Source organism: Candoia aspera, chromosome 2, assembly GCF_035149785.1.
Source record: "Candoia aspera isolate rCanAsp1 chromosome 2, rCanAsp1.hap2, whole genome shotgun sequence".
Classification (NCBI taxonomy): domain Eukaryota; kingdom Metazoa; phylum Chordata; class Lepidosauria; order Squamata; family Boidae; genus Candoia; species Candoia aspera.
The window spans coordinates 127527211-127551585 of NC_086154.1; the positions used below are offsets into that span (position 1 = coordinate 127527211).

Here is a 24375-nt window from a genome sequence, read left to right on the forward strand (position 1 = left end):
CTGGACTAATAATAAAGCATGGCCAAATGGACACTTTTGAGGATGATAATGAACTATAATGCTAAGTCCAGGAAGAAAAATAACAAGGCCTTAATATATACTTTTTTTCATATGCACTCCTGAGAAAACATACACCTCTGGCACACTCAATGGATGGACCTCATAAATGCAAACAAGACTCTGGGTTAGTTCTGCCATGTTACTTCGGTGCACTATGAATCTTGTCAGCAGTAAGAAAAACCTATGCTTTGCCAAATCATTGAAAATTTTCTGGAGAAAGGCTTGCAGGAGGAATTCCATTCTGTTAGCTAACTCTAGCTTCCTTGCCAACAGAAAATAAGCAACAAGTGTGGGTATTGGCTTGACTTATCACCTCACTATGTCACAATGCAAAAAAAAAAAGGCTGAATTTTAAAAAGACATGGCCCAAGTGATACAGCCAGTGAGGCTTAATAGGTTAAGACAAACAGTTCTGTACAATTTCACCCACCTTCCCATCACATTTGGAAAAAATCGCTCATACGTTTATACCTACTCCAGGCTTCAAATCTAATTTTAAGAATTAGGTTGGGGAGTGCTACACTATCTAAAGAAAATTTTGAATAACAGCTCTTTTAATGAAAGAGCTCCATTAGTCTCCCAGAATGTATGCCAAAATTGTACGTTCCACTTCCATTTCCCAGCTGCAACATCCGTACTCATCAAGTACTATTACTGTCTCTCTGTCAGAACGCATTGCCCAGATCGTGCCAAATTTGCAGATCTTGTGAATGGCTTCTTAAGGCACTGTGCATTATTATGAGATGAGATACCAATCAAGCCAAGGTACCAGAATCATTTCAGCTGTAAATCTGGATACACCTAATAAATATTGGAGCATATAGAAACCCTGAGACTAAATTGGGCCTGAGTTATTTTTCTTTAAGGAATCTGTACAAAAGCTGAAGATTGTATAAAGCATCTGAGATAATCTTTTCCTTCTTCTGAGAGACTGACTGACTTTCCATGCAAAGAAAAATGGGTTTATTTCTTCTTCTCCATTACATTTAAGACCAAGGAGGCATATATCAAACCGACAACATATTTCAAATCTTTTATAAACTCCAGAAATATATTAAGTTAGCAACCCACCATGTATTATCCATACATACTGCATATTACTACAGATCTAGCAAATGAATGCCGTTCTACTTAGCTTGTATACAGATGCTCACTGTTTATTCATTAGAGCTCCAATCAAAAACAGGAGACTCACATCAATTCTAGAATCTAATTCCCAGGCAGAATCTTCTTGGAGTTATGATTAAACATGCCTGGGGGGCATAAACTCAAGAAAGGCTGATGCAGACTTTGCCACCTCATTTTCTTTAGTCCTATGCTACGTTTACCAGGAGACCTTCACCGTCTCCAGAGGAGCTTCAAAGCAACATATTGGCCTGCGGGGCTAGCTTCACTTCCTCTGAATGTTTCTGCAGCACATGGGGTCCAGACAGATTCACAGAAGTAAAGATGATAGGCAGCTGAGGTGTTCTTTTCATTTTGATGCATTTCTGGCCACTTGAAAAATAAAGTAAATAAAATAACTCCTGAGACTAGCAAATGGAGCTGTTAGTGGGGATAGCTGTGTTAGTAAGCACCATACAACCTGCTGCATAATACTAATAACAGTTCACACATAGACTAGGTGGATGAACAGCACCTCAAAGACCAACATAGCAACTGCAATATTTTGCCTAAGATTTCCACATTCATACGATTTAGAGAACTTTCTGTATGTATATACGTAAAACTCTTCTGTCTATCCCCCTCTGCAAAGTGAGAATATTTACTTTTCCAAATCTCCTTCTCTACCAAATAACAGCTCAGATATAAACTTCTCATCAGTGAAACATTTTTATCTTTTTCAGAATTCTAATACTACAAATGACATGCTCCAAAATGGAGGCCTTTCTTGAGAAGAATACACTACTTCTGCTGTTTTTTCTGCCTGACAAAATCCTTGCATTCTTGTTAAAACACAGCTAGATGGTGCTTGGGGATCAAAGAAATTCTCTCCTCAGCATGGGGCCTTTTAAGCTGTGAAATCTTACTTTCCCTGACAAAGCACTGACTTTGAGGTGAAGAATGAAAATCAGAAGCCTCAGAGACTGGAGAAAGAGGTCAGGGTGGCAAAGGCAAGCATAAACACCAACGTAAGCCTTTTAATGACAATTATTGTTATATAATGGCATAAGGGAGCAATTTTAGAATTGCTCAGAATCAGGCCACTCTTTTATGGCATTATCTATCTGAATAGGTAGAATAACACAGGGAATGTGCAGATCAGTCTAAAGCCATTCAATATTTGGATGCTATAATTAACCAATACACAGGTTAAAAAAAACCTCAGTAGTTGTTTAGTGTGGCTGTGTGTGTGTGTGTGTGTGTACACACACACACACACACACACAAACATACATACATACACGCCCTACATGGCATGGGTCCAGGTTACCTAAGGGACCGTCTCACCCCCATTACATTGACCTGTCCCACCCATTCAGGCAGAGAGGGCATGTTACGGACCCTGTCCACGAGAGACTGTTGCCTGGCAGGGCCCAGGAGGAGAGCCTTCTCTGCCGTGGCCCCCGCCCTGTGGAACACTCTTCCTCCAGAGGTGAGGCAGGCCCCCACTTTCCTGGCCTTCCAGAAAGGGGTTGTCCTGACTCCCAGGAAACACTCTGAGACAGGGAACTGGTCTCTAATGTTTTATTGCTAATACATAACAGTAATCCTAACAAACTGAACAAGCATGGGAAAAACCCAGCCATATAAACCCCGCAGGTTAAGGTGGTCCCAATCTGTGCCTCTTGGAATGGCTCACCAATTCCTCAGTGCTACGCATGCGCTTAACAGTCTGGATGGGAGCCCCCTGCTCGCCATCCTTACTCATGACAGGGGTGAAGACCTGCCTCTGCCATCTCACTTGGGGCGGGAGGAGGGATAATCAATCCTGGGGGTGGTTAGCGCCCTGAAGAAGCCCCCATGAATTAAATGTATTTAAATTAAGAACTTTTTAACATCTCTATTTTGGATTTTATATTTATATTTAAGAATATTGTTTTTATTGTATTTTAATCTGCATTTCTCCTAGTTTTGTTGTAAACCACCCAGAGTTGCTCTTTGAGTGAGATAGGCGGTGATGAAATTAGAAATATAAATAAATATAAATAAAATAAATATTTTATCTGGATATTTGTCTATTACACACTTGCTTGTATTCATGGTTCTTTAATAGATGCATATTTGTTTTCAGCTACCCCAAATATGTATATGTATACATGCAGGGGGAGAGGTGGGTGGGTGTGTATGATAACGAACGAACTTTTATAAATGAATATACAGTACACCACTTTTGGACTAGGAATTATTTCAAAGTGAATGCTAGCAGATTTCACACACTGCATGCTCATCTGTGTAGTGAAAGATGCTGTATTGGTGGATCAGAGGGTGTCACCTAGAAACAAATGCATGACAGATTTATTCTGCAGTCCAGTTCTAATGGTAGCTCCTCTCTAGCAGTTCACCTTTGGCCTACAAAATCAGCAGAATCGGGTCGGTCAGCTGGATTGTATGAATGGAAGGAAGTGAAGAAGAGTCATGACTGGGCTGTTTTGGCTTTAAGGGTGGCAACTAGGCACCCTAAATAGTGATGCCTTTGCATATCTTTCTTGTGGGTAGCTTAGAAGAGCCTTCCCTAACCTGTCACCCTCTGAATGATTTAAATCTCAGGATTCCTTAATCAGCACGGCATAGAGGATCAGACTTGGAAAATAATAGATACTACCACTCTAAGTGAATTAAAATAAGATTCATGGTTTTATCTTGGTTTTAAGTTATATTGTGCAAACACAAGCATGCCTTAGAGCAGTGGTTCTCAACCAGTGTGCCACAGCATACAGGTGCGCCACAGGCTTGTTTCTAGTGTGCCACAAGATTTTTGTCTTATGTTCTTTTTTCAATATTTCTTGGTATTATGTATATTCTGTATAATCCGTATATTCAATACAGTGCAGATATTTTTTTAAAAATTGTATAACTTCCTCATGAACCATGTCTTACACATTTAAAAATATGTATATATGATTAATAATTTTCTGGTGTGCCACAGAACTACTGCTATATTCAATACTGTGCTAAGGATTCAAAAGGGTTGAGAACCATTGGCTTAGAGAATGACCAAAACATTGTTATCCCATTTCCTAAATGTACACAAATGATCCTGTGTACATTTGCAAAGCTGAGTCTACTGAAATTTCAGAAAACCATTTTCACAGCTAATAAGAAGACAAAGACATTCCAAAGAAATTGCTTTTAAAATCGGAGTGTAATTGCTATTTCCATGTGGTTTTTTAATGCGTGCTTAATATGTATACATTTGAAGTAGGACTCATTAATACACTCGCATTGTTTTAGACTTAAATGTCACATTCCCTTGTGGTAGAACACTGTAACAAAGCCCTGATGGTTGTTCTCCATTGCTAAGTACCTGAAACAAAATGCTTTGAAGCAGAGGAATAGAGGGGGACTTTAAAACAGTTGTACATTTAATACTGTGAATAAAGTGTTCAAAGTAGATTCTAGAAACAGATAAAACTGTAAAAAAATAAAAATACATCTTTTAAAAGTCAATTTCTCTCAATTTACCACATGTCATTATAAGCCCTTAAGTTTTCTCGACTCATATTTGTAAAGTTAAATTCATGTTCTCAACTTGAATTTGTATAAAATTGTATAAAATCAGCTGGCTTGTATAAAATCAGCTGGGAAAAGAAATCAGGGCTGTGCACAAAATTTTTCAAGTAGAAAATGATGTTTTGTCTTGAGTTTCTAGGGAAATGTTTTGAGTTTACTATGGTCTGATGGAACAAAACATGAATTGATTTGAGTGTTCAGCCATAGGGAAAACTGGAACTCAAAACAAACACCTTACTAATTTTTTTTTCCACTCCATGGCTAAGAGAATAGGTGGAACGATGATATATGCTGCCAGCCAGCAGCCAACTGGCAGAGTACCGTAATTGGACAAAACATTTTTAAAAAAATGAAAACAGATACTCACAGGACACAGTTCCACTCTCACCCCTAGAAAATCCATGAGTTAAGTTTAGAAACTATTATCAGATTCTTCTCCCTTCTTCCTCCTCAAATCCTGAGACTTTGAGCCAACATCTTGACAAGATAAAACAGCTAATCTTTTTAATTTTCCAATCCGGCGGTACCATTACTGCCTGCAGATAAACAAGCCTGGCCAGAAAGGCAGAAATTTGTACGTCATTCCATTCCAATGAAATTTTCTTAATGTTTTTTCTTTTTAAAATCGTCTTGGCCAATTTTTCTGCAGGCACTACCCCTCCACTTATTTAACGAGGTTAAGCTACAGCTTTAGCATGCTTCCTTTTTGCAATCAATCTGCCAGGCACACACTCAGTAAAAGCAACTGATGGCCATGGTGCTTCTGAATTACATGAATGACATTAATATTGAAGCTACAAGACCCAAGAGCATGCACACAGGGCATGCACCAAATGTGAATAATGCAATTTCTTTGGAATTTTAAATGCATCTGGAAGCTCAACATCAATAGGTCACAAAAGTATGTACAGCATGTGCACACACACACACACACCAGTGCACAAGAAGTCTTTGCATTTTGCAATCTCAGTAGCATACTAGAACTTCATATGAAATACAGTGGCAGATGTTTGCATAGACACCTGCACCCCTTTTCTCCACCTACATCCCAGGTAGTACTTTCCAGGTAAACTCTAAGTTGCCCCTTTTTGAAACTAGCAGTCTTCCCAAGCATGCCTGCATGCATGCAGCTGGATGCAGCCTTCTGTTTCTGCTTCACCACGAGCTTCACTGTTGCCTTCCTCTCAAGATTTCGCTCCTACGTTACCCCATCCAATTTAAACTAACAGAACCAGGGATTTGATTACCCCTTGCTGCTGATGAAAATTTGAAAAACAAGCATCCTAATCACAACCCCTAAAATAACAGCCCAACTGCAGAGCTTGGGAATAATCAGAACAGTCGAAAGAACTAAATTTTGTCCTGAGGTTGAAACAAAACAGCTTATTTTGTTCTGACCTCAAAACAAAGACCTTGGAATTCACATATTATGTTTCAGGCTTAGAACACTTCAAGCAGCCAGTGTGAGGTTGGACTGCTTAAGCTTTACTAGTTTTCTATAAGAAAAATTCCTATGGAAAGCAACAGTTGGGAGACAGCTTACCTCTTTCTTGTGCTATTTCCAGTGGCTCTCTCCTGAGTGCATCTTCCCAAGGAAGGAGAGGTTTGCAATCTATACCAGTTTTTTCAACCTTGGCAACTTTAAGATGTGTGGACTTCAACTCACAGAGTTGCTGGCTGGGGAATTCTGGGAGTCGAAGTCCACACATCTTAAAGTTACCAAAGCTGAGAAACATTGATCTATACACTTGCTGTATCAGGGTGTAGTTTTTTTTTTCCTAAGTTTGAGCTAGACATAAAATGAATGCATAAATAGAATAACAGCTGTAGAAAGATTTGTGACAGCCACATCCAAGCTAGTGGATGCCCTCCACTTATAGTCAGACTCCAGATTCCATAGTCCTCAATCACTCTGGTCAGCAGTCATGCTACCTGAGAGAGAATGGCAGGTGTTCCATCCAACACATCTGAAAGACACTAGGTTGGGGAAAATTGGTTTGGGCACACAATGAAATAATGTAGCAAACTCTACCTTTAGGTCAGGGGATCTCTCACGGTCACAACTGTATGTATGGCTCCAGAACCTGAAAAATCTGCATCTCGGTAAAATGGGGCTGTAATCTCAAATGCCACCAGGAAGTAGCAGATAAGAGATTACGGGACTGCTGTGATAAACCTTAGTTACTGCTGAAACAAATAGTCTTGCTCTTATTTATTATTTATCAATTTGTCTCCTGCCTTTCATTCAGGAGCTCAAGGCAATACTGTATATACAGTACATGGCCCTCCCTCCTCCTGTTTTTCCCCACAGCAACACCTTGTGCCATCATTAAAGAATGTGCCCTACTTTCCAGCTTTCTTTCATGCTTTGTCATTTGGGATAGTATCAATTGTTAGGTGAATTAATAGGAGCCAATCTTTAAGGACTTGTGAACAATAAAGGAAATTGTGGCAGGAGCAAAATGAAGACAAGCTGTACTCAGTCAAAACATTATTTTCCCCAAATGCTGATGAAAAGTAAAAAAATTGTGGGCCATAGAAGCTGATACAAAGGAGAAAAAGGTGAATTCAGTGTTACAAATGTTCAGTGGTGAATCCCAGAAAAACCCCCCGAGGAGTCAGTGTCTCAGTTCTCCATTGCAATATCATAGGATATTGAGATGTTCCGCCTGGAGTATATGTGGCTGGTGGTAACGTTTAAGATTTGTTGAGAAACTGAGGGCTCTGATTTTCTTTTCTTTTCCCCCCCTACAGGTTTGGGCAGGGAGGGTTCTGTGGCTTTTCTGGCTTTTTTAATTACTATCAGGTCTGTGTTAGGGCTTAAACATGCTATCATTTGAGAGAGACACAGAAGGGGAAGGAAGGGAGGGAGGGAGGGACACATGGGGCTCTGAGGCCTCAGATTGTCCTCCCATTACTAAAATAAACCAAATATAGTTCAAATCTAATCCATGTTAAATCGGGGAACTACTTTCAACTGCAAAAAAGTTATTAAGCCCATATTTCATTTAACATGCATTAATGAAAGTCATGAAATTGATCCAGATCCATTACCTTTGTATTTTGTCACCACTGCTGAATTGATGCTATGAGGTTCTTGGAAAGTGACAGTGAGTGATGTGCTGCTTGTTACCGTAAGGCAGATGTTGGTTGGTGCCTCAGGGACTCCTGCAAACAGAGGAAAAACACTGTGTTTCATGCGGAACAAATATCTTTCAAACAATTTCTTCATTGAAGAAATTAGTCAAAACCATGCATCAAGGGTGAGCTTTGCACTGAAGATGCTTGTGTTTGTAATGAAAACAAGGCATCTATGCTAATGAGATGGTTGGACACCATTATTTTCTCTTGTGTTCTTTATCTATTTTGGATGATATAGTGTAAGTATTTTTACTGGCATGTACTTATTTATAAGTGCAGTACAAGATTTAGAATACCACCATCAGACATTTCCTCAATCAGGCATGCTCTATTGGAGCTTGCCAAGGGGATAGATCAGTAATGGAAGAGCTAATACATTAATATTCATATTTGCAATTATTTCGACACAGATTATACAACTGGGCTCCATGGCGAGATATTCTACAGGGGGAAATTCCATAGAATATATATGAATTCATAAAATTCATAGAATCTGTATAGGATTTTGACAAAATTATTTCTTAACAAATAAGGGCATTAAAAACAATTTTAGTTGATAGATGACACACAAACATAACATACATGTATAATATGTGTGTGTGTGGGCATATATGTGTGTGAAGTACCACAACTTCAAAATAAGTGTTTGGTTTAGATACTGAAAGACATGAGATAATTTAGAATTTGATAAAAACTACTGGTCACTGTTACAAGAAAATGAATTCGGGGGATTAAGCTGCCCGTATGCAAGTTTATGATTTGTCAGACTGGCCTAGCATTTAAGACCTCCTGTGTGCCAAACACAAGCTATTTGTTAAAGATCTAATATTTGCTGACACCAGCACTGCCAGTGATGAACGTGGCCACACCGGATATGAAATATGTTATTATACCTCAAAGCAAGATGTCCTCCTACTGCTTTTAGCAGGTTCCTTAAGAGATCTAATAACCTTCTTTACCATAAATGTCCATCTCCATGAATAGACCACTGAGTAATTCTGTAACCAATTATTCTGTATTCCTACACTTGCCTTATTTTAGGAACACGCAGGTTGCTTGTTCTATCTGTACCAATTTTTCAAGCTGTAAAATTCAGGGTTAGTTGCTCAACTGAAGCGCTAATGATGAACCACTGGAAACACAGCCTGGGTTATAAGTTATTTCTGTCCAAAACTGAGCCTATCTCATCCGCACATTTCACCCACGGCTCTTACTGGAATGTTCGAAGCCAGCCTTCATGCGTTTGTAAAGCCGGTATCTCCACTCCCAGGCTTTCAGCTGCTTCTCTTTCTCAGAGCTGTCTGTGCCAAGACTTTCACTCACGACTTGTGCAGACAGGCCATTCACCCATTGCTGAGCTTCTTGGACTAAGTTGCTTAGATGGATGGATCTGGTCTCCACACTGACAACTGCTAGGAGAAGGAAGTGTGTTAGGTTCTGGGACTTTTCAAAGGAAAATTCTGAGTTAATAAGCCTTGGGGACAAGTGGAAGGACAATTGGAATATTCACCAAGACAAAATCAGCTGTAGCTAACACAAGCAGTTGCGAGTTGCGATCCAAGGGATTACCATATATACTTGTGTATAAGCCCATCCATGGATAAACCGACCCTTGGATTTTTATCCAAAACACCATGAAGAATGTGCCACCCGTGGATAAGCCAACTCACAGTATTCAGCATATTTTGGCTAAAAATTCGAGGGTCTGCTTATCTGCGAATGGACTTATGGTGAAATACGTGTACTTTTAAAATGTATTACCATACATATTCGTGGATAAGCCCATCCGTAGATAAGACAAACCAGATTTTGGGGATGTATTTTGGAACCTACAATTCTTGGCTTATCCATGAGTCTAGAATCTTTGGTAAATATGAACAACCTGTGTATGAGAGCTGGAGCAGGCAAGGACAGACAAAAAGCGATGGAGATCAGACTGGTCTGTTACAATAATATGTAAAGGTGTCAACAACTTCCTCCACAGAGAATCAAGTGGCTCTCAGTCTATTATAATACAGGTAGTCCTCGCTTAACAACCACAATTGGGACTGGCAACTCTGTTGCTAAGCAATGCAGTAGTTAAGTAAGACATCGCGTGACTGCGACAGATTTATGACCTCACTTCTGCCACAGTTGTTAAGCGAATCATCCACGGTTGTTAACTGAGACATCACATGACCACAACTTGTGATTTTACTGCCAGCTTCTTCATTGACACTGCTTGTTGGAAGCTGGCAGTGAAGCGTGCAAATGGCGATCATGTGACCATGGGATGCTGTGACAGTTGTAAATGCCTGCCAGTTGTGAAGGGCCTGAATATCAATCACATGACTGTGGGGATGCTGTGATGGTCGAAAGTGCAAGGACCTGCTGTAAAGTTACTTTTTCAGCACTGTCGTAACTTCAAACAGTCAGTAAACAGGGCAGTTGTCAAGTGAGGACCATCTGTATAAGGGTGGGAGAAGGACTTATAACATTTGAATCCTTCTCTGGTTCTAGTATTAGTCAGGGTGAATCCTGATGCTGTGACCAACAAAGCCAAATGCTAGGAAGAAGTGCTGATAACCACTATTTTAGATTGAATCAGAAAGTGGTTCAATACATTCATGGAGAATAAATTAATATGAGTGACTAGTAATTGGAACATCCTTCCCCCAGAGGTGAGACAAGCCCCCTCGCTCCTGGACTTCCGCAAAAGATTAAAGACCTGGTTTTGTAGACAGGCTTGGAATGGGAGGGCAAATAATTACATCTGGGGATGGCTAGAGCCATGAAGTGATCTGGAGGGACCTACCACACTGAAGGTCTGATTAAGATCTCTTCGCCATATAGATTTTATTATATTTATATTTTTATTGTATTTTTTAATTGTAATGGTTTTATATTTTAATCTTGTTTTATTGTAAGCCGCCCAGAGTCCCCCCGTTGGGGAGAGATGGGCAGTGAATAAATTTATAAAATAAATAAATAAAATAAAATTATGAAACTTTTATGCAACTTCCATGTTCAGAAGCAATATGCTGCTGAACATCTGCTACAGGACATCAGTAACCGAACATGATTCTGTTTGTGCCCTTTCCAGAAAGAGCTGGTTGGCCATTGCCATAAACATGACATTGGATTAGGAGGACACCAGCCCTGTTGAAGCAAGCTTTCTCTTAAGTTGTTAACCCATAAACGAAGTTTGGTGGCTAATCAGAAAGTGACTGAATTTACCTATAATTATTGCATGTTGCTTTATAAAACAAGCGTTCAGCAGATATGACCTAATCCTCAAGGATATGATTCTGTAGTAAATCTGTGTAGAGGAATTTTGAGATGAAAGGTATGAAAGAACTGTTAAGGAGGGGCTTGAAGAAGTGATTATATAGTCTAGAAGCAAATGTGAGAAAGCAACTCAAAATAACTGTGCCTTGATTGTTTTTTAGAATAGATGGGACAGAGAGGAACTTGGACAGACTTTCAAGATTCTGTTATTATGCGTTACAACAATAACGAAGTGTTCCTGGAATCCCTGTGGTGTTTGTTTCTTGACTTGGCCTCCTTTGAAGGGCTGACAGTTTGCTATACTAACGTGTTGTGCAGTTCTAACCCATAGGACAACTGCAATGTTGTTGCTGCACCCTAAACAGCTAACTGCCACCCCATGAGCTTGGCTGCTTTCAGCATCGCACCAAAAACGCAACCATGTGGCCAGTTTAGCAAAAGCCCAAGCTATTTTAGCTTTCTGGATCAGATGATGTTTTAAAAACCGGTCAGATCTGTTTTAAAGAAGATATTAAAACATAGTTGAGTTCATGTGCAAGAAGATTACAGAACATAAATGCGATATGGAGATTATTCCAAGTGTATTCTTAAATCACATATTTGACCAAATCAAATCAAATCAAATCGCCACATGATGGGTTAGCTCACTGCATCTAGCTGATTCCAATTTGAAAAACCTAAGCAGGGCTATTTGCATCCCATCTCAGCTACCAGCTTAGGAAGAAGGATCCCATTTGCAGTGTTCTATTTATAAAATTCCCCCCTTCAGGTTTCCAATGGATGGAGATAGCAAATGCAGATGGTGATCAGTGCATTACTTAACCATGGAAATGAAATGGCTATAGGTGCCTAGCCTGCGTTCAAGGCATGTTTGCATTAAACACAGGAAATGAATACTCATTTACGATTGCCCCTACATGCCATCAGTCTGCATTTATTCACAGACGAAGTCAATGAAAAATCAGCTTAGTCTTTTCTTAACTGCTGCTTAGAACACTCAAGGCTGTGTTTTCCTGTGGATTTGTCATGCCTAATGAATGTTACTTTAGCCGTCAATCACGTGCTCCAATCCCTGTCACCCTGTTCTTTTTTTTCCCCTCCAGTCACGAACCATGACAGAAAAATAAACAAATAAATATTAAATGACACAACTCTTTTCACTGAACAGTTAAAGTACCCAAGGAGAGAGAGAAAAAATCTCCCAGGATGGTTAGAGGAGGTCAGTTTAAATGATAATATAAGTGCTGTGGACACGGCAAAGCCATAAAAGCACACCGATTCTGCAGACCTGGTGAAAACAGAGAGGGGGGTGGAATACACAGGCATAGCACAGTGGAAAAAAATGCGAGGATTAGTAGCCTCAACATACGATTTCCTGGAGCTTGGAGATTGGCAGATCCATACTAAATGTTGTTAAACAGCAGAATCTGCTAAATTGACCCCCTGAAAACAGTTTCATTATGGGACTTGCTGGGAAAGGTCTAAATATAGGCACTGACAGATTCAAGCAAAATCCATCAGCCTCAGAATATTTTTAGCCACAGGTAAGGTGTCAGAATTTGAGTCACAGTTTAAAATATGATTAATTGACTCAACAAATCACTTGCTTTTCCCTTGCAAGCCAGCAAACAAGAGAAAGAACATAGTGGGACAGTTCCCTGAGAGAAGACAAAGGGCAGTTTCATAAAGCATATGAGGTGTTCCTCAGGTATGCAGTGAACCTTGTTCTGGACAAGGGGCGACAGGAGACCACTCCCCGCAGCACAGACGTTGCAAGGATTCCTGTGGCTGCTGGCCATCCGGTTTCCATCTTCCAGCCAGAGCCCAGGGGTCTTCTCTTGGTGTTTGTTAGGGTCTGACAAGACCAAAACTGTCTCTGGGCTCTGGATTCTCTGCTTACTTACCTGTCGTTGCTTAGTTTCTTGTGAGGGTTGGTGCTCTTAAAAATAAATGTATCCTATGGAAGGTCATTTCACATGCTAGCAAGGTTATGCTCAAAATTGTACAAGCTAGGCTTCAGCAGTATGTGAACCGAGAACTACCAGAAGTACAAGCTGGGTTTCAAAGAGGCAGAGGAACTAGAGATCAAATTGCCAACATTTGCTGGATCATGGAGAAAGCAAGAGAGTTCCAGAAAAACATCTCCTTCTGCTTCATTGAGTATGCTAAAGCCTTTGACTGTGTGGATCACAACAAACTGTGGCAAATTGTTAAAGAGATGGGAGTACCAGACCACCTCACCTGTCTCCAGAGAAACCTGTATGCGGGTCAGGAAGCAACATTAGAACCGGACATGGAACAACTGATTGGTTCAAAATTGGGAAAGGAGTACGACAAGGCAGTATTTTGTCACCCTGCTTATTTAACTTATATGCAGAGTACATCATGAGAAATGCTGGGCTGGGTGAATCACAAGCTGGAACTAAGATTGCCGGGAGGAATATCAACAACCTCAGATATGCAGACAATACCACCCTAATGGCAGAAAGTGAAGAGGAACTAAAGAGCCTCTTGATGAGAGTGAAAGAGGAGAGTGCAAAAGCTGGCTTGAAACTCAACATTAAAAAAAAAAAAAGATCATGGCATCTGGTCCCATCACTTCCTGGCAAATAGAAGGGGAAGAAATGGAAGCAGTGACAGATTTTATTTTCTTGGACTCCAAGATCACCGCAGACGGTGACTGCAGCCATGAAATTAAAAGACGCTTGCTCCTTGAGAGGAGAGCTATGGCAAACCTAGACAGCATATTAAAAAGCAGAGACATCACCTTGCCAACAAGGTCCGTATAATCAAAGCTATGGTTTTCCCAGTAGTAATGTTTGGCTGTGAGAGTTGGACCATAAGGAAGGCTGAGAGCTGAAGAATTGATGCTTCTGAACTGTGGTGCTGAAGAAGACTCTTGAGAGTCCCTGGGACTGCAAGGAGGTCAAATCAGTCAATCCTACAGGAAATCAACCCTGACTGCTCATTGGAAGGGCAGATACTGAAGCTGAAGCTCAAATACTTTGGCCACCTAATGCGAAGAGAGGACTCACTGGAAAAGACCCTGATGCTGGGAAAGACCGAAGGCCTAAGGAGAAGGGGACGGCAGAGGATGAGATGGTTAGATAGCATCACCGATGCAATGAACATGAATCTGAGTAAACTCCGGGAGACAGTGGAGGACAGGAAGGCCTGGCGTGCTATGAGCCATGGGGTCACGAAGAGTCGGACACGACTTAACAACTGAACAACAACAACAACAACAACAACAACAACATGGAAGGTTGAGCTTCCTGGGGACTGTTCCAGAAGCCAATGAATTCTCATCTCCAAACAGTGGTGGGGCATCAATGGGGAGCTCCTTCTAACGTTTCTGAACTGCGGGTCTCAACCAGCAGGGCCAATTAGAAGCAATGTGAGGAGCTCTAGTTAGTCCCATTGAGAGCACCCCAGATCCCTTATCTCTGAATTAACCTAACACATCATCATTGTGGTTATTACACACACACATACACACACCCTGCACACACATACACACACACATATATATACACCCATACACACACACCCATAAATACATATATACACCCCCCCACACATATATACACCCACACACCCATACACCCACACACACAGTCATATACCTGTACATACATACACACACATAAATACATATATACACCAATACACACAAACATATATAAACCCATACACCCATATACACGCCTATGTACACACACACACACACACCCAATATTTTCTAAGTGCTAGTTCTAGCTGGAAGCACCTAGACAACCTTGGGTAATCTTAAAAGCTAAGCAGGGCCAGATCTGGATAGGAGGCCACCGGAAAATCCCAGAGCTATAAGCTAAACTGGGAAGTTGAAAAAATAGCTTGGAAGAATGCAGTGACAAACAACTTTCATACTATGGCTGCAAAAACTATATGGACATATCTTTATAATTACCAGAATTCAAACTTCATTTGAAGGAAATTTACTCTTATTGCCAAACTATAGGATGTTGCTGGTACTAATAGGTAGCCCAAAACTTTACTGCAAAATGTCAAAATTATGTGTTTTGGAGCTACATAGCATTAAAAATACAGGTAGTTGTAAAAAGGAAGCAATAATTTTATATTGTACTCTGAAAGCAATTTAAAAGAGGAGTTTTCAGTTAGTATATCTCACCCAAGCAAAATTATGTGTAGAGCTGGCAGGGATTTTTGCCTAATCTTTGAATTTGTATGTGTAAACAGAATTCAGTATTTTTCAAATGGTGAAAGGTGAAAGGTCCCCTGTGCCAGCACCGAGTCACGTCTGACCCTTTGAGGGGATGCCACTTTCGTAACATTTTCTTGGCAGACTAGAGCGGGCTGGTTTGCCATTGCCTTCCCCAGTCGTCACCTTTCCCAGCAAGCCGGTTACTTGTTTTACCAACCTGAGCCGGCTACCCGAGAGAGAGTCCAGCTTCCACTGGGATCGAACTCAGGGGGTCGTGGGGAGAGTTTTCGGTTGCAAAGCTGCCGCCTGCCCCTCTGCGCCACCCGAGGCTCTACAGTATTTGATATGGTATAGTACAGTACACAGTACTATACATATACTGTACTACTGTACTATACATATACATATAGTACACTATACTATCCTGTATTTGAAATACAGCATTTCAAAAACCGTCTTTGCAAAGTTTGTGTATCTCTATGATTTATTCATTTGTATGATACTAAAACTTACACATTAACACAAGAGTTCATGTCCCATCAAAATTTTGCGACCAACATGCCTTGGTACAATCAGGTGCCCGATGAGAACCTGACTTGTGATACAAACTGCTATTTGAGAAGGCACATTCGTGATGGTTCACTTGTTTGTTTTTACCGCAGCGGTGGTTTAAAATAACTTGCTTCATTAAATACTTTTCTCCAGTCGGATACATACATGAAGGTATTTTGTCTGAAGAGCAGTGTAAATTAAAATTCTACAGGTGAAGTATTTTAAATAGCCGAAATATATAGAAAAATCCTGCTTTATACCACCCCACAACACCACTCCCTTCAAAACATCAAGCCCAGATTCAAATTTTGTTTTGGATGAATGTTCTTAAGATATCCAGGGGACAAAAAACTGTATTGAGCTTGAAATCCAAATGAAATCAAAACTTTCCAGGGCACATCCACAGGGGCTTTATTGCCTAGTCATAGGGGAACAAAGGCATGGTTTCCATATTTGTTACTGTCTTGTTCCATTCTGGCCTCCTGCCACCCAGATGGCTGGCTGGGACCACAAGAGCAGGATTAGTATGCTTTCTTCTTACGGAATTGAGATTGTCTTGGGGACAAGTTATTTATGAATAGCACTGTTCCATTCATATCTGTTCAAAACTAAATTCTACTGGCCGGATTCATAAATTACATTAGGCTATAGTTGGTCTTAACTCTGGTTTACCAGGATTTACATGCTACCATGGCATGTATGCATTATGCTCAATTATTATATGGCTTGTAGGGCTGTACAAGGCTTTTGGATTTGAAAGCAAAAAACAGGTTGGAGTACAGTGGACAGGGATATAATAGCCCCTGTCTACAACTCCTTAAACTAAAAGTATCTTTTCCTTCCACTGTGCTATACTGTAGCTGCAATGAGTGGCTGTATGATCCCTGGCAAAGACATGGCTATTTTAAAAAGTTGCAAAGAAGTGTTATATAAAGTTATGTGAAGTGCTGCACAGCCTTAATGATTTCTTTAGTTTCAGCTTAGCGCATGAAAGCAAGCCCAGAATTGCAGCCTAAGTATTAAAACCCATCTGTGAAATTAACTCTCAAAGTCTCCTATTTTGAATTCCCAAACATAGACAGGACTGCTATAGTTTTAAAAATATAAGCAAATTACGAATTGTTGTTTATTCGTTCAGTCGCTTCTGACTCTTTGTGACTTCATGGACTAGCCCACGCCAGAGCTTCCTGTCGGTCGTCAACACCCCCAGCTCCCCCAGGGACGAATCCGTCACCTCTAGAATATCATCCATCCACCTTGCCCTTGGTCGGCCCCTCTTCCTTTTGCCTTCCACTCTCCCTAGCATCAGCATCTTCTCCAGGGTGTCCTGTCTTATTATGTGGCCAAAGTATTTCAGTTTTGCCTTTAATATCATTCCCTCAAGTGAGCAGTCTGGCTTTATTTCCTGGAGGATGGACTGGTTTGATCTTCTGGCAGTCCAAGGCACTCTCAGAATTTTCCTCCAGCACCACAGTTCAAAAGCATCGATCTTCCTTCTCTCAGCCTTCCTTATGGTCCAGCTCTCGCAGCCATATGTTACTACGGGGAACACCATTGCTTTAACTATGCAGACCTTTGTTGTCAGTGTGATGTCTCTGCTCTTAGCTATTTTATCGAGATTTGTCATTACTCTTCTCCCAAGGATTAAGCGTCTTCTGATTTCCTGACTGCAGTCAGCATCTGCAGTAATCTTCGCACCTAGAAATACGAAGTCTTTCACTGCTTCTACATTTTCTCCCTCTATTTGCCAGTTATCAATCAAGCTGGTTGCCATAATCTTGGTTTTTTTGAGGTTTAGCTGCAAGCCAGCTTTTGTACTTTCTTCTTTCACCTTCATCATAAGGCTCCTCAGTTCCTCTTCGCTTTCAGCCATCAAAGTGGTATCATCTGCATATCTGAGATTGTTAATGTTTCTTCCAGCGATTTTAACTCCAGCCTTGGATTCCTCAAGCCCAGCATGTCGCATGATGTGTTCTGCATACAAGTTGAATAGGTAGGGTGAGAGGATACAGCCCTGCCGTACTCCTTTCCCAATCTTAAACCAGTCTGTTGTTCCGTGGTCTGTTCTTACTGTTGCTACTTGGTCATTATACAGATTCTTCAGGAGGCAGACAAGATGACTTGGTATTCCCATACCGCTAAGAACTTGCCACAATTTGTTATGATCCACACAGTCAAAGGCTTTAGAATAGTCAATAAAACAGAAATAGATGTTTTTCTGAAACTCCCTGGCTTTTCCCATTATCCAGTGGGTATTGGCAATTTGGTCCCTAGTTCCTCTGCCTTTTCTAAACCCAGCTTGTACATCTGGCAATTCTCGCTCCATGAATTGCTGAAGTCTACCTTGCAGGATCTTGAGCATTACCTTACTGGCATGTAAAATGAGTGCCACTGTTCGATAGTTTGAGCATTCTTTACTGTTTCCCTTTTTTGGTATGGGGATATAAGTTGATTTTTTCCAGTCTGACGGCCATTCTTGTGTTTTCCAAATTTGCTGGCATATAGCATGCATTACCTTGACAGCATCATCTTGCAAGATTTTGAACAGTTCAGCTGGGATGCTGTCGTCTCCTGCTGCCTTGTTATCAGCAATGCTTCTTAAGGCCCATTCAACCTCACTCGTCAGGATGTCTGGCTCTAGCTCACTGACCACACCATCAAAGCTATCCCTGATATTGTTATCCTTCCTATACAGGTCTTCTGTATATTCTTGCCACCTTTTCTTGATCTCTTCTTCTTCTGTTAGGCCATCTTTGTTTTTGATCATACCCATTTTTGCCTGGAATTTACCTCCGATGTTTCTAATTTTCTGGAAGAGGTCTCTTGTCCTTCCTATTCTATTGTCTTCTTCCACTTCCGCGCATTGCTTGTTTAAAAATAATTCCTTAAAAACGAATTAGCATTACCTTAAAAACAGCAACATTTTAAACATTTTAATTTTTTTAAATGAAGAAATATCAAGTTCATTCACATTCAAGCTTTAATAAGCCGAATGCAAATTCTGATTTTTTTTGCAAGTGTACTATTATGGTGTGTTTGTGTGTGTGTGTCTATACACATACAGGCACGCACAGACACACACAGACACATACACTAACCTTGGTATGTTTTTAACACCCAGATTTCATCAGGGGAACTTGTCATTTTTGTACAACTAACACCTTCATTAATTTTAGTCCTTTATAGTATTTTAATAAGGGACGCGGTGGCACTGCGGGTTAAACCGCTGAGCTGCCGATCGGAAGGTCGGCGGTTCGAAACCGCGCGGCGGGGTGAGCTCCCGTTGCTCGTCCCAGCTCCTGCTCACCTAACAGTTCGAAAACATGCAAATGTGAGTAGATCAATAGGTACCGCTTCGGCGCGAAGGTAACGGCGTTCCGTGAGTCATGCTGGCCACATGACCCGGAAGTGTCCTATGGACAACGCCAGCTCTAAGGCTTAGAAACGGAGATGAGCACCGCCCCCTAGAGTCGGACACGACTGGACTTTACGTCAAGGGAAACCTTTACCTTTACTTATAGTATTTTAATAATGTGATAGACACATAGTAACTTAAACTTCCTAAAGTTTAAGAAACTCAAACTTCCTAAAGAATTTGCCCCTTACTACCATTGCCACAATCTCTGTCCCTGCAAGGTTTCATAGTACTGTTACTACTACTCTTGTTATTACTATCATTCTTATTTAGATTGAACATCCAACAAGGATGCTTTTCATCCAACAAGGATGCTCTAAAGAGTGATTAAGAAAACAGTAGATCCAGTTTTTAAAAAGCACAGTTCAAAAGATAGTTCAATAAAGAAGTCAATAATGGAATCATCACTGAAAATAGTTCCAAAGACAGAATTAAAGGGAAGGATCTTGACCCCCAAACATAAAATAGAAAGAGTGGGACAAGCTCGTGGAAATCCTGGGGAACTACATTTAATAATCATAGTTTGGGAAGAACACTTTAGTCTTTGTGTAGGCAACTATGGAGCCATCTACCAGCACTCTATGATCCAGACAGGATCTGATATTTCTCCTTGCTGACTTGGTCATATACAAGCACACATACGGGTGGCGTTAAAGAACTATATGCCAGTTCCCATTTGATTTATTTGACCTTTTTAGTATGATTCAGCTCTGTTTGCATTCTGCCATACTCACAGTGTGGACTTTCCTTTGCCCCAACTTTCATGAGGATCTTGGCAATGGGCACATTATTTGTCAGGATGGCGATGTCCAGAGCGGTCAATCCCTCACTATTAGGCGTGTTGAGATCCAGCTCCTCAGGTGTGTATTGATAGAGAAGAACCTGGACAGCATCCAGGTCCTGTTGCTCCACAGCCTCCAGCATGGCTTCACAGCACTGGAAGTTCTGTTGATGAAATAACTGGATGGTTCTTATGGACTTTTACATCAATTAAAAAAAAGTTACACTAAAAACTAAAATAATACACATTGTGCAGAGGATACTTGCCATGCTTATGCACACTTCAGTAACCATGAGGGAGTTGACAACTAAATTAGGGGTGATCTTGAAATGTGTTAGAACAAGATGCTGCAGCTCCTTTTCTGATGGATTTGGTGTGTGTGTGTGTGTGTAATAACAAGTCCAGCTATTGCATTGGATAACTGTTGTCTCAGGCCTTATTCACAATTTTGGCTGTTTATTTATTTAATCAGATTTGTCACTGCCCATCTCCTCCCACCACAGGGACTCTTAAACTTGATACCGATGAAACTGATATGCGCTCTTCTCTCTCTCTCTCTCTCTCTCTCTGTCACTCACTCACTCACTCACTTTCCCTCCCCTTCCCATCATTTTATAAAGCCACAGTAAGTGTCAATTACAGCCATAGTTTATTTCAGAGAGTTCATCTGACATTACTGTATGTTTGGTCAACCGCATCCCAACTGTGAGAGGGTGACATTTAAAGTTCCCACAATGCCTAGAGTAGCATTCATTGGAAGTGTCCTCCAGAGGTCCACTGACATGGAAAACAGCCCCTTTCACTGAGGGCTCTTCAGACTTGAAGCCAGCCCTAAATGCCCTCCTTCAAAGTGCTTCAATACGACTCCCTTTATTTTCAAGTGACTTTTAGTAGCAATGGGAGTTTTGTTACTATGTTCTGGTTGCTGAATTATCAGCTGTAAATTTTCACCATTTGTCATGCTTTTTACATATTACCAAGATTCTAACTTTGATTAGTTTTGCAAAAAATAATGAGGCTGGAAAATAGCTGTAAATAAGTATTTCAAACAAATGAAAATGTGCATAATGTATCTACTCCTGTCAATGATAGTTAATGCTGAGGAACAGGGCTACACTCAGTAATGGCTTAAATAAATCACTATTTATTTATTTATTTATCTATCACCATATCCCAACAGCTGTAGGAACCTTTGTCTGAATGGCCTCAATAAGCAGAAGGAATCACACAGCACGAGTGTTCTTTCAGGTACACTAGGTTTTACAAAATTGTAATGGCTGGCTTCACCTAATGGACTAAGCTAAACAGAAGAAATCATATTATGGCTTACTGTAATGTGTGAACCAGCTTGTCACAATGAAAAGCTCAGAAGCATTTGCAGGATCCAGCACTTCATCAAAATGATGAAAGCTGGGTGGTCAGATAAGCTCTCTCTCTCTACATGAGCTCTAATTTCAGTGAAGGAGAATTTAGGACTGAGATTCTGATTCTGAGAGCTTTTCTGTTAAAACAAATAATAATGATGCTTTATTTTTAATTAAGAGGTTTTGTTGTGGACTGGACTTCAACTAAAGGAAAGAATGGAGGAAGGAAGTTAAGATCCAACTCCATGTGACTCTACCCACCACTTTGCATTTAAGATGCAGAGGTGTTTGCTTTGCTTTTGAAATGCAAATTGCCTGAGCTCAGGGGATTTATGCTAAAGCAAATATGAGCTTCAGAAGAGGGTTGCCCTCTGGGTTTCCAACCCGAGCTAATCCCATGAAATTGGTGGCATAAATTATCAGCTCCCCTAAAGGATGTAATTCACACTGGAGGAGAAGAGAGAAAAGGAAATGAAATTAATATAACATTCATTAAACAATAGACTTCAGAAAAGTTGGGCTTATAATCAACAATGGTGAATAAGAAATATTTGCTAATAGGTTTCTCCTAATGCCCTACAGTATAGTTGGCCAATTTTTTTTAAAAAAGAATGACATTAGTCATTATAGCTAAAAAAAAACACACCAGAATTGTGATAATCCTGAGAAAGAAAATCAGGTACAGAAATGCCCCATCATTATCTGATACTTCTTTATGAGAATTAAGTCCATATATCCTTGGACAGATCCATTGCAATAGAAGTTCACACTCTAATGACTAATAAATAAATGCATTTCATGATATTCCTTGCCAGAAAATCTCACACCTACCTATGCAGAAGTAAGCTCCATATCACTGGTCCAAGCATGTTATCACCCACCATATTCTTTATGCGACAGCAATCTTCCCTGTGATCTGGTATTTCCAGAACATCCAGAACATGACTATATGTAGAAGAAGGAAGGATTGACACTGCCCAATGTCACACAGCTGCACAGCTTGCTATTCAAGCCCAGAAAAAAACCATTAGACCTCCCTTTTAAAGGCAGCTTGTTCAGGTGGAAAAGAACAACCACAGGAAACAAATCAACACATCCTCTTATAAATTGTACTTGAAAGAAGCAGGTGCAGAACCATAATATGACCCATAGGGTTTCGCTTACAAAGACATCCATCTCAGCAGCCCTGCTCTGTGGCAGTGACTTGGCAGGTCCTACAAAATCCCTTTTTCAGTATCTCTTTGGGATAATTAGCCAGTGGCATTCTTCTTATAAAGAAAAAAATGGGCAGAATACTGTTTTTCAAACAGCAAGATTTGGGTGAGCATGTTGGGGGCTCTGTAGAAGGTTGCAACAATATTGTGAGTTGTTTAGCCAAACAAGCCGGATTATTTCTGTGCATATGCTGTTGCTGCACAATTAAGAACAGTGGCACTATTCTCCTGCCTTTAAAGACCACACAAAAACTTAAGCTGGACAAAATGCAGCGTCCCATGTGCTAACTGGCACCATCCATTGTGAGCAAGTCTCAGCTGCTCATTCTGGATGCAGTCTGAAGTCCTGGTTTTGCCTGATAAAGCCCTATATGGCTTGGCACTGAGATACTTGCAGGACTGCCTTCTCCAACCAGAATTGGTTTGTCTGATGCATGCATACCGCAAGAAACTGCTGGTGGTCCCTTACTTCTGTGAGATTCCAGAAACTGGAACTAGGAGACAATGTTTTTTTGTTACAGCCTTGGTGCTCTGGAACAGCCTTATCTTGGAGGTTAGACTTGTCCTGGCATTGACTATCTTCTGGAAGGTCCTTCAGCAACAGAGCTATCAAGTATCCCCTGATTTCATTAGTGTTATATTGAGCATTAATTGTATAACTTAAGAAATTTTCTTTGTCCACTTACTGATAAATAAATAAATGGGGGGAAAACAGTATCCTCTAATTTCAGAAAGCCAGTTTGGTGTGGTGATTAAACATCAGTCTAGGAACCAGAAGACCGTGAGTTCTAGTCCTGCCTTCGGCACAAAGCCAGCTGGGTGATCCTGGGCCAGTCATTCTCTCTCAGCCCTGGGAAGCAGGCAAGGGCAAACCATTTTCAAAATCCCTTGCCAAGAAAACTTCAAGGATTTGTCCAGGCACTTGCCAGGAGTCAAGACTGACTTGAAGGGACCAAAAAAAAAAAAAAGAATTCAATAGGTACATTTAAAGAGCTTTGCCATTGAAGATTTGTGAATATTCTTTGTGCCAATTCATTCTTTAATCAATTCATTCTTTAACCAATAGTCCCTCACGCTATGAAATAAAAGGCTAAAGTAGTTGATAGAATCTAGGATGGAAGGTCATATATGAATTGTGGCTACCAATTTACTATTCCTGGGCTAAAAGATTGTACCATCCACAGATGAAGCACAGAGCCAGATGGAGTCTATTGTTTTACCCAGTGCTATGTTTACTGGGGCTACGTATCATCATTAAAAAAAAAAAAACTCTTAAAAGAGCAGTAATCTGCCTTTACACATGCTCATTTACATGCAGCTAGCCAACCTTAGTTGTTCTCAAAAAGTTAAGCAGAGCTGGAGCTGATAGATCCTTGGATGGGAGACCACCAGAAAATCACAGGTCTGTAGGCTAGACCAGGAAGTCTGAAAAATATCTGAGGAGATGGCAGTGACAAACCATTTCAATACTGATGCCAAGAAAACTTCATGGGCATGTCCATGAAGTGAAGTGTTGAGCTTGACTCAAAAGGGACTAAATTTCTAGGTATGAATCTAGAAACGATGGCTACAATTTAAACGGAAATCTACCACATTACAACTCAAAAGGGAAGACTTGGAAAAGGTGACCAGTGTGTCTGCTCATCTGTTCCAGACCATGGGAGTTTCAAGGCCTTCTATTTTGACAGTTCTTCATCCCTAAA

The 24375-nt window shown here is 40.5% G+C and overlaps 1 protein-coding gene across 1 annotated transcript in view; it reads right to left on the bottom strand.

Annotated features, from left to right (window-relative positions):
- ANKFN1 (ankyrin repeat and fibronectin type III domain containing 1) overlaps nt 1-24375 on the bottom strand; it is a 121755-nt gene that overhangs the window by 91678 nt on the left and 5702 nt on the right. The window contains exons 2-4 of the mRNA XM_063296556.1: nt 20048-20258; nt 9090-9284; nt 7789-7902 (exon numbers count right to left, since the gene is read on the bottom strand). Coding sequence (XP_063152626.1) covers nt 7789-7902; nt 9090-9284; nt 20048-20258 — 520 coding nt within the window. The remainder of the gene's footprint in view (nt 1-7788; nt 7903-9089; nt 9285-20047; nt 20259-24375) is intronic.